Below are 14,132 nucleotides of genomic sequence, written 5' to 3' on the forward strand. Positions count from 1 at the left end.
GAATGTGGTGGTGTGTGTTCTTCAGGAGCACATCCAACCAATGCTCCACCAGTTGCACTGGCTCTGGGTAGAATACCAGATCATGTTCAGGGTGCTTGTTTTAACCTTTAAAGTCCTTCGTGGTCTGGTTGACATAGCTATGGGACCATTTCTCCTGGCATGTCCCCCCAAAAGCATTACATTCAGTGGATCAAAATTTTCTGGTGATCCCCAGCCCAAAAGATCTCTGCTTAGCCTCAGCCACATTATTCTAGCATGGAACAGTATGACCAAATCACTAGTCTCTACATAGGGGGAAAGCTTTGGGGCTAAATGCAGCTGGTAAAAAGCATGCTTAGCCAACATAGCAGCCTACTTTTCTAATAATGGAGTGAGGTCTCATAGGACCCCTAGAATTTAATAGGGCCCTCTCAAGAACAGACACATTACTGACCAGTATCACTTCTGTCCTGACAAGATTCATCTTTAGAATTCATGGTAAATGGACTGTATTCTGCTTGGGAGGCCACGCACTGTGCAGGTCAACTTTCAATCATTTTCTTTCACAATTAATTTTCCAGCTATACAACAGTCTTCTGAAAATATCCGCACCTGACAAGACTAATTTTTAACCTCATCATGGAAAACTCCAATGAATGAAACAGGAGTTATAAAATTGTATAGGTGTGTGTTACTGACAGTGGCTAAAACAGTAAAGCTAAAAAAACCTCTGGCAACCAACAGTAAAATGCAACTGTTGTCTAAAAGCTCAGTCATGGAAAAGTGACGATTTTACAGTGACTTGTCAAAAAATGTTCCCCTAGTCTTTGGATTGTACAAGTAGGTAAAATCAGTACAAGGTATCCAGGTTTTTTAGGAAACATTTTCCTGCCTCAAATTACCAGAGGGAGAGATAAGGGAGACAACACCAGGTCTCCTCCTTCTCAGACCCCCATATGGCCAAGCCTGGTATTTTCCAGGCCCAGTGGGGTTACAGATGCAGCTGTAAAGGTCCTCAATCAGCTGATCAATAGCAGCTGGCCCTTTATGAATCAGGTAGCCACTGACAACTGGCCCTTTGACAACCAGTGGCTTATAAATCCTGTTTTATTCACTGGAGTTTTCCATGATGAGGTTAACTTTGGAGGTGAAGAGAACTAATGGGGCAGAAATTGTTCAGAAGGCACTGTTGGTTCCTCACAGGCTGGAATTGGAAATGGAGAGTGATCTGCTGGGAAATGAACAGAAGAAAACCAAAATGGAACTTTATTGCGCAGTTAAAAAGAAGTACCGGAAATCGAGACTGATTGAAGTTTTTTTCAAGAGGACTAAGCGGCATGGGATCCTTACTATTTTTACCGAGAGGGATGACTGCACTAAGGAGAGAGAAGGTACATCTCAGCAAAAAAATCAAGACGTGGAAAACTTTCAGGAAGAAGGGTCTTTGAACTGTTTCTCTCTCTGTGGATAATTGGATATGGAATTCTCAACAAGAACTGACATGCAATTTTAAAAGGTCAAGTGAGATTTTTGGGTCATATTAAGTTGTTCTTCCTAGAGCAATATGGATATAAGAGTTAAAGGACTGAAAAGTTTTGAAAAGAATTTTATATAAATAAATAGTTAACTTGGATCAATTTTTAAGAAGGTAGACAACACAATTATTCTGTAATCTGGTAGACCTGCTCTTAATATGTTTGTTTGGAGAAATTGTTTATACTGAGATAGATAAATTACTATGTTTTTTCCCCTGCTTATTACCTTTTTCTCTCTCTACGTTTTATGATATTTTAAATCTGATTTTTTTTCTTTCCATTTGAAATAAGTAAGTTAGAAGGATAAAGATATTTGTTTCTTATGCTCATTTTAATGACGACATTGTTAAAATAACAAGTTAGTCTCTATTTTTAATATGGTTAAGTTTAGCCAGTTCTGTGTTGAGACTTCTTTGACTTTTTTTATACTTATATGTGCTGAAGAAGAATAGTTTAGACTTGTATTTTAAGTAATAGTTTAGTAAAAAGTGTATAATGAAAGATAATGATGGTAAAATATAAGGGGAAAATTTAATACTTGCAGGTAGAAAGAATTGAGTATTTCATTTGGAGGTAGAAATGTAACTGACATATTTGCATTTTTCTTTGTTTCTGGTGTCCCACTCAGTATCCACCCCTCCCCCTCTTTAATGCTTCTGTATCTATGCTTATGCTTTTTCTTTTTATAGTTAAAATCAATAAAAATTATAAAATATGAAGTGGCCAAGTTTGCAGCTGACACTAAATTGTTCAGGGTGGTGAGAACCAGAGAGGATTGTGAGGGCACTCCAAAGGGATGTGTTGAGCCTGGGTGAGTGGGCATCAACATGGCAGATAAGGTTCAATGCGGCCAAGTGCAAAGTAATGCACATTGGGGCCAAGAATCCCAGCTACAAATACAAATTGATGGATTGTGAACTGGCAGAGACTGACCAAGAGAGAGATCTTGGGGTCGTGGTAGATAACTCACTGAAAATGTCAAGACAGTGTGCAATTGCAATAAAAAAGGCCAATGCCATGCTGGAAATTATTAGGAAGGGAATTGAAAACAAATCAGCCAGTATCATAATGCCCCTGTATAAATCGATGGTACGGTCTCATTTGGAATACTGTGTACAATTCTGGTCACCGCACCTCAAAAAGGATATTATAGCATTGGAAAAAGTGCAGAAAAGGGCAACTAGAATTATTAAAGGGCTGGAGCACTTTCCCTATGAAGAAAGGTTAAAACGCTTGGGGCTCTTTAGCTTGGAGAAATGACAACTGCGGGGTGACATGATAGACGTTTACAAGATTATGCATGGGATGGAGAAAGAGAAAGAAGTACTTTTCTCCCTTTCTCACAATACAAGAACTCATGGGCATTCAATGAAATTGCTGAGCAGTCAGGTTAAAACGGATAAAAGGAAGTACTTCTTCACCCAAAGAGTGATTAACATATGAAATTCACTGCCACAGGAGGTGGTGGTGGCTACAAGCATAGCCAGCTTCAAGAGGGGATTGGATAAAAATATGGAGCAGAGGTCCATCAGTAGCTATTAGCCACAGTATGTATGTGTGTGTGTGTGTGTGTATACACACACACATATATTGGCCACTGTGTGACACAGAGTGTTGGACTGGATGGGCAATTGGCCTGATCCAACATGGCTTCTCTTATGTTCTTAAAGGGTCAACCACTGTGCAGGGCTCAAGGCATGCCAATATAACCTCTTCAAATGTTACTTGAAGAAAAGTAGGAAAGTGTATAAGTGGCTTGACATCTCACCATCTTCAAAGAGGTCTCTCCCAACCCAGCCACAAAAGCAGATTTCCTCAGCTTTCCTTCCTATATCTATATACTGAGGAAGCCTCAGTGATCTTGAGGAACACCATGTTATCGAAAGATCTCCAGTGGTAACACCATGATGCTCTCAAAGACTGAGGCAAAAATCATTGATATATACCAGGGGTGGCCAATGGTAGCTCTCCAGATGTTTTTTGCCTACAACTCCCATTAGCCCCAGCCATTGGCCATGCTGGTTGGGGCTGATGGGAGTTTTAGGCAAAAAAAACATCTGGAGAGCTACCATTGGCCACCCCTGAACACTGCACAACACGGAATACTGAAATGAAAGCTTGACATGGACATTGCAGAACAATTATCTCCTAAGTTTCTTATATATATTTACACCATTTTGCCATTCACAATATGGCACTCTTAAAGCAGCTACCAATCAATGAAAAAATAAAACAATCCAACAACAACAAAACAATAAAATCAAAGCACACCTAAGACCAATAAAACATATAAAAGCATCAAAAGTCATCAGATATTACTCAGGTCTAAAGTATGCCTAACAGCACCTCTGTAAGGCAAGTAGGGCAGCAGCCATGTGAATCTCCCAGAATTCCAAAGGCTGGGGAGCCACCACCCAAAAATGCGCTAGTGGATGCCAGGCTAGTTTGTTGATTTCTTTAGAATGGCTGATGTCACACAAGAGATTGTAGAACATACCTCAATATCTATGTTACTTTATGCAAAGAGATCAATTTTTTTCTAGAAAACTGAAGGAGATTTGAAGGACTGATTATGGTGTACCCTCTTCTCACTTTCACCTTTAGTCATTAGGTTTTGCATCACTGCAAATCCACAGTGGGAGGACTGTGGACTTCTTTCAAACCACTTTCACTTTTCTTAAAAATATCATATGTCCAAAGTCCAAATTAAAAGGCTTTGCAGGAAAATATCATTAATATTGTGCTAAACCTGATCTTCCAGCTTTGAGTTCTTGTCCAAGATCCGTAGCATGTGTTCTCTCAAAGAAATATTCTCATGTTCTGAAAGCTTTCCTCTTTTAATCTAGAAAGGGAATGTAAACAACAAGTAAGAACAAAGCAAGTTTGATGCATTTTAAGCCAATTTTCTTACTAAAAGTGTTCCTTTCTACAAAGTTTTATAATATAGCTGAAGCTAATACTAAAACAGACCAGAAGAGGAAGAGAAGTCATGGGTTAGCTGTACTTTGGAGTGTATCTCCTACCAAAGGATAAGTTTGTATTGTAATACTATACCTTTGTTAGACAGCCATATGTTTTATACGGACAATCAATTTCAACCTCAGGACATACTATGGTGTGACTTTCTACCTGCAAATATTAACATATGGGAAGATAAACATTAATTCAGCATTGCCGGGGGAGGGGTGAGATGTCTTGATAATCCTGCAAAAACGATATGAAAAGAAACAAGATGATATCAAGATCAATAATAGAACGTCCAGTTGGGGTCAACAACCACAATGGATTCATACAGGTGGGGATGACAAGGTCAACTGCTATTATGAACAAAGAAAAGCAAAACAAACTTCTGCTACTAAATACAGGATAGTGTATTGCTCTCTTCACAAGATTGTGCCAGCTCTTAATGAACTAAAAACATTCCTGTACCTCTTTTGTTAGAATTATCTGCTTGCAGCCATAGGGACAAATTAAGGGATAACAAGGACAATCAGTTTTCTCATGGGCCTGAAAATAATAGTGAAAGATTTGTTATTCAATGGGATAAAAAAACAAAACTAAATCTCTTTCATTCTACACAATTAAAACATCTTGTCAGGGAATCCCTGATATCTCTTGCTTCTTATCCCTTCATCTTATGCAGAAGAAAGTGATCTACATTTGGAAATCTGGACAGAAAACAACAACAGTGCCCTATCTTATCAAACAGTGGAAAAAGCAACAGGCACAAATTTTCATTTGCTATAACTATTGCAGAGAACTTGCAAAGAATTCTCTCCTGTTGCATCTAACCTTTCTGGTGTTCAATTAGAAAGGTTCCCTCCAGCCAAATTTTCTGTCTATTACAGTACACTGAGGTGGGTGAACAGAGAAGAAACTGGATAGCTAACATTTTATGGAACTTCCATGAAAGTTAGAGACTGAATTTTCAGTTATACTGCCTCTAGCTCTCCATGATGACACAACTGCAACACCCTTGGTCTGGCGGCCATTTATAGCCTCAGGACCTCAGAAAATATCAAATTCTGCTGATTGCTAATGCTTCCTTTATTTAAAATCTACCACTGGAAAATTTCAATATATAAATGTTTTCTCAAAATTACTGGCTTGAACTTTAGAGGGTGCACAGCATTCTCAAGAGGGTACTCTTGACTGCAATAAAATACAAGGAAGGAAGTGATTGTTGGAGTATGTACAGCCCAAGGCACTTCGTATTTTCGAAAGCAATGTGCAGGCAAAACAATGCAAACTGACTGAAGACATTTTACTACAGTCCTACCTGTAAACTAATTAAAATTATGCATTGATTACAATATTGGCACAGTTCCTTTCGATAGCGGCATTGCAAATCTATGTGTTCTTTCAAATCCTTCTGAAGAACTTTTTCACAACATCCTTCATTGATACATTGCACACTTTCAAACAAACACTGCTGTAGGTGATCCTATAAAACATGATAATATGGTATCATTATTCACATTGTAAAGCTCACGGAAATATTAAAAGAATACAGGCAGCCCTTATAGTCTGCCACCTCTCTCTGAGACTCAAGGCAGATTACAAATAAAAACAATGTAGTACAAACAGTAAAATACACATAACCAACAAAAATGAGAAAATAACACACTTTTCTTACTAAATATTGAAGACTTTTATAGGGCTTTTCCACAACTGTACTGGTTTTCTATGTAGCCTCACCACCCCAGTTTTCCCATATTGAGAATAGCAACTCTGGACACAATATATGCTTTGTCCCTCAGGAACACCAGAAACCTCACCAAGACCCTTTCTGTGTTTGTGTTTTGAATAGGGTTGCCAACTCTGGGTTGGGAAATACCTGGAGATTTGGGGGGATAGAGCCTGAGAAGGGTAGGATTTGGGGAGGGGAGGGACTTTCAATGGGGTATAATCCCATAGAGGCCACCCTCAAAAGTGGCCATTTTTTCCAGGTGAACTCATCTCTGCTGCTTGGGGATCAGTTGTAATAGCGAGAAATCTCCAGCCATCATCTGGAAATCGAAGCCAAAATGGTTGGTATTGTGAATAAATAACTAAGACAAAATGGTTACAATTTCATTCACAAGAGTTCATTTCATGTAATAAATATTCATGATTCAATTCATCAGAGCAACATGCAATCCAAACAATACATTCAAAATGCCTGTTAAAGAGCAAGGGTCCTCTCAGTTGGTCCATGGAACAAGAAGAAAGTGCTTGTGCCAGTCCTTTTGAATAAAGTGCTTATAAAAATATTCAATAAAAATAAAAAGTTGAATAAAGTGCTTATAAAAATCTTGTTTCCAGTTGCATTAATTTTCACTCCTATATTCACAATTACTGGCATGGACACAGAATATAGCCTCTGATGGGTACTGTCAATCTGTGCAGCCATTTCTTTATTATTTTTTCTCAAAGAGGCATTATATGTAGTTCATGTGAACACAAGGACAGCTTCATCTATAGCAGGTTTTGGAGAAAATTCTCCCTGGATTCTTACCTGAAGGTTGGCAACCATAGTTTTGAAAGATGTTGGCTCTGATTCAGGAACATATGAAGCTACCTTATACTGAATCAGACCTTTGGTCCATCAAAGTCAGTATTGTCTTCTCAGACTGGCAGCGGCTCTCCAGGGTCTCAAGCTGAGGTTTTTCACACCTATTTGCCTGGACCCTTTTTTGGAGATGCCAGGGATTGAACCTGGGACCTTCTGCTTCCCAAGCAGATGCTCTACCACTGAGCCACCGTCCCTCCCCAAAGACATGATCCATAAACAGGTTTCTATACATAAGTCTCATTATTTCTAAAATGAAACATGCTGCTGGGCACAGGGCAAAATTACTCCCATCCAATCTTTCTAGTCTAGAATCTAACCCAGGAATCCAGGTACATGGCATAAAACTGTTCTGACCATTGGAACTAACTCTGGCATGCAGGAAGAACATGAATCCTCTCACCCAGTTCCTCCCAACACACACACAGGGATCACAGAGTGCTTTCATACAGCAACTGCTTGCAAATGGATTTTGCTATTCTTATGCAGTAAAAATCCAGTTACATAGTGTGTTATTTAGTGTGTGTGAACACACCCACAGATTTGGTAGAGAGAAGGCCAACCAGCTGGGTACCCAAATGCCTCCCCACAACTAAAGGGGCTAAAATAAAGTGGAGGTTTCAAGTATTAGAACAAACAGGTTCATTCCTGGAATATCAGTTCCTTTATTTACAGTGCATTCTCACTACACAAATGGGCACCTTCCTATTTATAATGGAAAATTTGTTGCTCTGACCACAGCAAACACCAGGTAATATTTGACTGACATTAGAATACAGGAATGCATACCTGGTATCGACCCAGAGATGTTTTTGCATTGCAGGTGGGAAAATTTCTGCAAAATACTTGCAAATTGAGAACTTCCCGTTTACAGCAATTGTCTTTGAAGACCTAAATTTTAAAAAAGCTTGCTTCAGACACACAGGTGAAGGAGAACAGTTTGATCAGTCTTTTAAAATGAGGCTCCTATTGAAACAAAAGTAAAACCAAGTTCTCTGCTGGGGTTATTACAGGCTAAGCAAGCTTCTGGCATTGAGGATTTGGAAAGTGAGGCCCATATTAATTTCATACTCCAGGAGTCAAAGGCTTAAAGAAGAAACTGGGCAGAGAGAACACACTACCACTGCTCCAGAAAGGTTCCTATTAATCGCCAATGCAAACTCAAGGTGGTGGTTTTGACCAACCAAACCATGAAGGATTTAGGCTCCCTGGTTCCATGAGCAGAGTGAAGCTCATGGAATGGGAGATTACTGCCTCCTCCCCACCCAAGCTGAAGCCCACTGAACCAGAGGGCCCTCACAAACACCATTGGTGATGAATTAGGGGGAAACTGGCAAAATATACTTTAGGGAGCATCTTTCTTATATTAGGCTATTTGAGATCAAGCAAGAGGTTCTTGATGTACTAGCAAAGACTGGTAGAGAGGCATGCACTCTGTATACAGCTATGATACTCTCTTCCCTTAGAAGGACTGTCAAGAGTTCTGAAATTTCCAGTTAGACCCCACAGTTAGGCAATAAGTACTCCATTATTTTGAAATATTAGTCAGCACCATCTTTTCCCTCCTATGTGCGCTGGATTTGCCGTCACTGTGATAGGTGCAGTGCAACATGCATAATTGTTGCTGATACAGCACAATCCTACCATGTCCCACATACAACTGGTTATTCTTCTAAAAGCACACGGTATGCTACGCACAGACTAGAAGAAGCAGATAACCCAAAAATTGTACATGAGGTTCAGTATGATGGATCATTTGATTCTTAATTTAGATATAAGTTCAAGGAAGTTTTAAAACATTGTATTTAAAACATACATAATCTGTCTTGTCCCCAGCTTACTAGTGTGACCACACACAAACACACACACACACAAAGATAAAACTAGATACCTACCTACTTATAACTGGACACGCACCCATAATCCCCAAATCCTCTACAAGAAATGCCCACTACAATCAACAAAATGCCCTCTGGAACAAAACTGTCTCACAGTACCTTGTGAAGACTGCATCACAATGCCTGTCTTACCTTTTCCTGGAGGCCATACCAGACAGATGGAACTGTAGGAGAAGTGCTCAGATGGTGTCAAACTTTCATAGATTTTTGCCTACATATTAATAGTTTTGTATCACCACTCAGGCAAGTAGTCATATAAATTGAAATTCTTTCCTTACCTCCTCAAGCTTTATTATTTCTTTGTCTACAGGACATGTGGGCACCATGTTCAATTCCCTAAAGAGATATACAGGCAAAAAGGATATCTCACATTATATTTAGTGACAATGTCAGCATTCTTAGGGAAAAAATTGAAATTACTTGCCTATTTAGACCAAACGTAATATTTTTTCCATCTCCCCCAGATTTATTTCAACAGAAGCTTTTAAAGATTCCTTGGATCTTAACAGATTTGTTGGTTATGAGACACAAGTTTTTCAACATTTCCTTTTCCCAACAAATAACATACCCATAATTATGTAACTTTAGATTCAAACACAACCTCCAGATACTGCTAATTATACTTGCTGCATGCATCTCTTTAAATAGAAACTCTGCTGTCATGTTGCCAAACCAACAGAGGTAGCTAAAAGAAAAATGCCAAAGGGAATTAAATTAGCCAACCTTGGAGAAAAGGCCAGCAATGTAGCAAGCAGGTTAATTGTTAAAAAATAATAACTTTCACCATTCAGAAGATCTTCTACAAATGTAATGATCAATGTATTATAGGGGGAAAAGATATATTTGAAATCACATAGAATATTATCAACAAACACAGGAACACCTTCTAAATCATGCCAATCTCAGAATAAAATAATAAGAATAAAATAAAGGAGGCAAGTAAAATAATTCATCAAAGGTTGCTTCTTATGTTCCTTTCTAATTAATATGACTCTTTACATCCATTTAATGTCACTTTGGAACATTGCATACATTTCAGTTTCACTCTGGGGACTCAAGTAAAAACCCCTGGACAAGCATTTTAGGAAGGAAACAAAGATGCATCTAATCAAATATACAGTGAAACTCACATGAGTCATAAGTCATAGGGTGCTTTCAAGAGAGATTTAAGTTTCATTTTTATATGTACTGCACCTCTACAATGAAGACACAATTATACACATTCAATTGCATTCTAAATGCTCATAATTTCACCCTTGTCATTTTCAAGTACTAGAATAATCATACCCTAATCAACATTTCTCTACAGCAAAATAACTATTGGCAACTGATAACATGCCAATGTCTGTTCACATAAGCAGGCAAACCAACATCATAAGATGAACACAGTTCTGTCACAGTTGAGCATATCCAACTCCCATTTATTTTAATGGAGAATTTAAGCACATGCCGTTTCTCTTCCACTGAAATAAAATGGGACTTTAACATGCTTAATTTGGCATGAATTGTGCTTTGTACTTCTACCAGATTACTGAAATTAAATTATTAAGATTATACTTTGAATTTAAACTGCAGATTCTTTATTAATACACAGCAAGTAAACCATATTATTTAAGATCAGGTCTATCAAATGGTTCCCAGCAAGATATATCAAAATATCAATTTTAAAAGCACCCAACAAAACATAATCAGAAAAATCCAACAAAAATGAAAGCCATTCAGAATTCAAAATATTTGCAAAACAGAAAGTGGGGGATGGAACCTACCAGCTTTTATGCTGGTGAAAGAAGAAGGAGTGAACCCCTAGCAAGCATCTAAAAGGCTTGTGATAAGGATTGTGGGGATTGCTTGAACAATGCCATGCAGGATGGGGACTGCAGTGAGGGTGGTGGGGTGGAATTAGGTGAAAGCAAGAAAAAGCCTAGTAGGGCTCAACCCACAGAAATGCAATCTTTCCATTACTTGTAAAAGTATCCTCAAGACTTCAGAAATACATGACAGCTTCTGAAGAACACAAAGCAGAAGTGAACTAGTGCTTCATTCACTTTAGGGCCCCTTCATAAATAAATACCACTAGGCTACATAGCTGGGAGGGGTGAGAAAAGAAAAAGAATTGAGCTGAGCAAATTTAAGTGTTTAGAAAAACAATTCTTACTTCAAAGAGGTAATGCAGCGCTGACAAAACCTGTGCCCACATCCTGTCTGGTGAGGATTATGAAGGACTAGATGGCAGTGGGTACATTTATATCGTTCCTCTAAGCTTTCCACAAATTGATAGTCAACATCAGGTTCGAAGTCCAGAGAAACAGTACTGGTAGAATTCTGACGAGTGTAAGGGTGCAGCAACTGGCCAGCAAGGTCTTCAGAGGCCATGGACACTCAGCTATAAAACATAAGTGCAGGGAGATACTAGTTGGCTACAAATGCATCCTAGTACTATATTCAGTATAATTTAAAATGCTGACATACACTTGAATGTTTTCCATTGAAAGCTTCAGCACAGATCTCTTACACAAATACAATTGCAGTTACTGAAGAATATTAAAGTTATTGTTAAGGGACTATGATAAATAATCAATTAGCAGAACACTTAAAAAATTTAGCACACAATATTTTTAACTCTGTTAATTCTACAACCAAAAACAATTTCCTCAGTAGAAAGGTTTCTTCATGGTTTTTAAAGCAGTATCTTTTCTTAAAAGATCTGTGATTAATCTTGTGCATGCTGGCACCAAAACTTGAATTGACTACCCCAGATTACTTTTTAAAATATGAAGACACATTTTTGGTATAAATTATCTATGATTAGTGATCTTCTGATTGTTGGATACTAATAATTGGGTATGGCTATTTCCTTATTCTCTGCTTGTGAGCTTCCCAAAGCCTACCATTGTACACTCTCAGGATACAGATGAGAGAGTTCATGGGGCTGATCCACCAAGGAAATTTTATGTTCTTAAGCATGCTCTATTCAGATGGGAAAAATGTCAAGTCCCTTGGAATCATTGCTCAATATCTCACCATCAAATTAGGACATGTTGAATGCTACATGTGCCAATTTAATATACCTAACTCAGTTTGCATGGTATTCTTCCACACTCTCCAATTGTCTGCATGACAGACTAGAGAAATCATGGGATCAGCATGGATGGCACTGTCTCTACAGTCAAAATAGATTAGCAAAATACCAAGTATTCTGTATTTCCGGTTATTTACCAAGATACTCAATCAGAAGAATAGTAAGATCCTGTACAGATATGCTGTCAATTCATTTATACCCCCTGATTACTAACTTTACTGTCCCCCTATCCCAGTGGTGTTCATGACTTACTCATACTTGTGTCACAGAAAAGGGCTTGCTACTGTAAGAACTGCAGAGGATGATGGATGGTTTACCACCTTCCCACATTATTTTTTCCATTTCAACTCTTTCCTTTTAGTTTGCAGTGGTACACTGGGCATCCAAGTTCCAAGACCAAAATTTCTGCTGAACACCAGTTGTAACTTAATATTTTTATATAGTTCAGGGGTGGCTGGTCCCTCAAGTTTCAAGTATTTCTTGCTTTACTCAGTACTTCTTGCCCCCCTTCACAATTATTATTCAGTGTTATAATAACTCTGTTTTAGCAAATTGAAAATTTTTCCCCTTGGGGAATATTACTTATAAGCAGGAAATTATCTTCTACATATATATTTCCTTGTCAGGTTCCTTCTGTTATCATTTGAAGGACATAAAGCTGAAATAGGTGATACAGGAAGTCTACAGGGTTTTTTTTTATCACTGTAAGTACAGGGGTTTTTTTATCACTGTAAGTTTCCTGTTTCAAACCCAAGCCACACCATATGACATTTTACTTTTGTACAGTACCAATACATTTTTTAAAAAAACAAACAGGACTTTTCTCTGTCTTAGTAAAATGTCAAGGCCTCTGCAAATGTAAATTTAGTAGCATTAGACTGAAAAAAACAGGATTTGCCTTGTATATTTTTAAAGTTACCATTAAGGGCAGTCACCCATTGTATGGCAGTTATCCTACTTTTGGAACACCACTATTGTGTGACGTAATGATTATGTGATATAATGATTATGTGATATATATATTGTTATTGATTAACTGTATTTAGCATAGAAGCTGTTACTACATGATTGATGCATGGATATTATATTCATTTGATTACGCTGTGATTTTTGTGAATTTGCATTTGCAGCAGTCTTTTCCTTAATTTGGATTTCTATCCACTGTGGCCCCTTACTGTTGGTTTTATTCTTGGTAAAATGTCAAGGCTGACATTAAGAAAGACACTATTTAGTTGGGCAGGAATGGCATACTTCATACCAAAAAAGATTTATGTTATTCTCTGACAATTGTTATAGTTTCCATTGCAAAATAAACCAGGAGTCAAGTAGCACCTTAAAGACTAACCAAGTTTATTCCAGCATAAGTTTTCATGAGTTAGGGCTTGTATATGGAGTGAAAAATCATTTTACAGATGTTTATAAGCAGAAAGTCAGAGAGAGAAATCTATAAAATGACTGCAGTGATCAGGTAGGTTTATTAATTTTATTTATTTAATTCATTTATCCCCTGCCCTTAGGTTTGTAAGGGAGTTGGTGGTCCTTCAGGTATGTTGGTTCCAAACCATATAGGGTTTTAAATATCAGCACCAACACCATGAACTATGCCCAGAAACAAACTGGAAGTCAGTGTAAATGAACCAAGATTCAAGCGATATGGTCCCTACAACCCACTCCAGTCAACATCCTGGCTGCAGTATTATGTGCACTGCAGTAATCTGATATGGTCTCCATGACCCACTTCAGTCACCATCCTAATTCTGCCCTAGTTGAAATTCCTAAACACTTATCAATGGCCACCCCATGCAAAGTGCATTGCAGTAATCTAATTTAGATGTAACTAGGGCATGTATCACAGTGATGAGATGTTTTCTACCCCAGAAAGGCTGCAGCTGGCTAACAAGTCAAAGCTAGCAAAAGGCACCCTTGATCACAGCTGCCACCTGCTATTCAGCAGTAGGCCTGCATCCAACAGCACCCCCAGATTATGGACCTGTTCCTTCAAAGGGAATGCAACCCCATCCTGAACAGGTGGCACCTTAGATCCCAGGTAAGACCTTCCTCCCACTAGTCACTCTCTCCTACCACACAGA

General features: G+C 38.3%; 1 protein-coding gene across 2 annotated transcripts in view; it reads right to left on the reverse strand.

Annotated features, from left to right (window-relative positions):
• TRAF5 (TNF receptor associated factor 5) overlaps positions 1-14,132 on the reverse strand; it is a 45,661-nt gene that overhangs the window by 7,439 nt on the left and 24,090 nt on the right. For both annotated transcript variants that reach the window (XM_060247229.1, XM_060247221.1), the window contains exons 2-8: positions 11,119-11,346; positions 9,242-9,299; positions 7,855-7,956; positions 5,794-5,958; positions 4,944-5,021; positions 4,569-4,643; positions 4,264-4,356 (exon numbers count right to left, since the gene is read on the reverse strand). In XM_060247229.1, the coding sequence (XP_060103212.1) occupies positions 4,264-4,356; positions 4,569-4,643; positions 4,944-5,021; positions 5,794-5,958; positions 7,855-7,956; positions 9,242-9,299; positions 11,119-11,336 (789 nt within the window). In that variant the 5' untranslated portion in view covers positions 11,337-11,346. The remainder of the gene's footprint in view (positions 1-4,263; positions 4,357-4,568; positions 4,644-4,943; positions 5,022-5,793; positions 5,959-7,854; positions 7,957-9,241; positions 9,300-11,118; positions 11,347-14,132) is intronic.

The sequence above is a fragment of the Heteronotia binoei genome, chromosome 1 (assembly GCF_032191835.1).
Source record: "Heteronotia binoei isolate CCM8104 ecotype False Entrance Well chromosome 1, APGP_CSIRO_Hbin_v1, whole genome shotgun sequence".
Taxonomy (NCBI): Eukaryota; Metazoa; Chordata; class Lepidosauria; order Squamata; family Gekkonidae; genus Heteronotia; species Heteronotia binoei.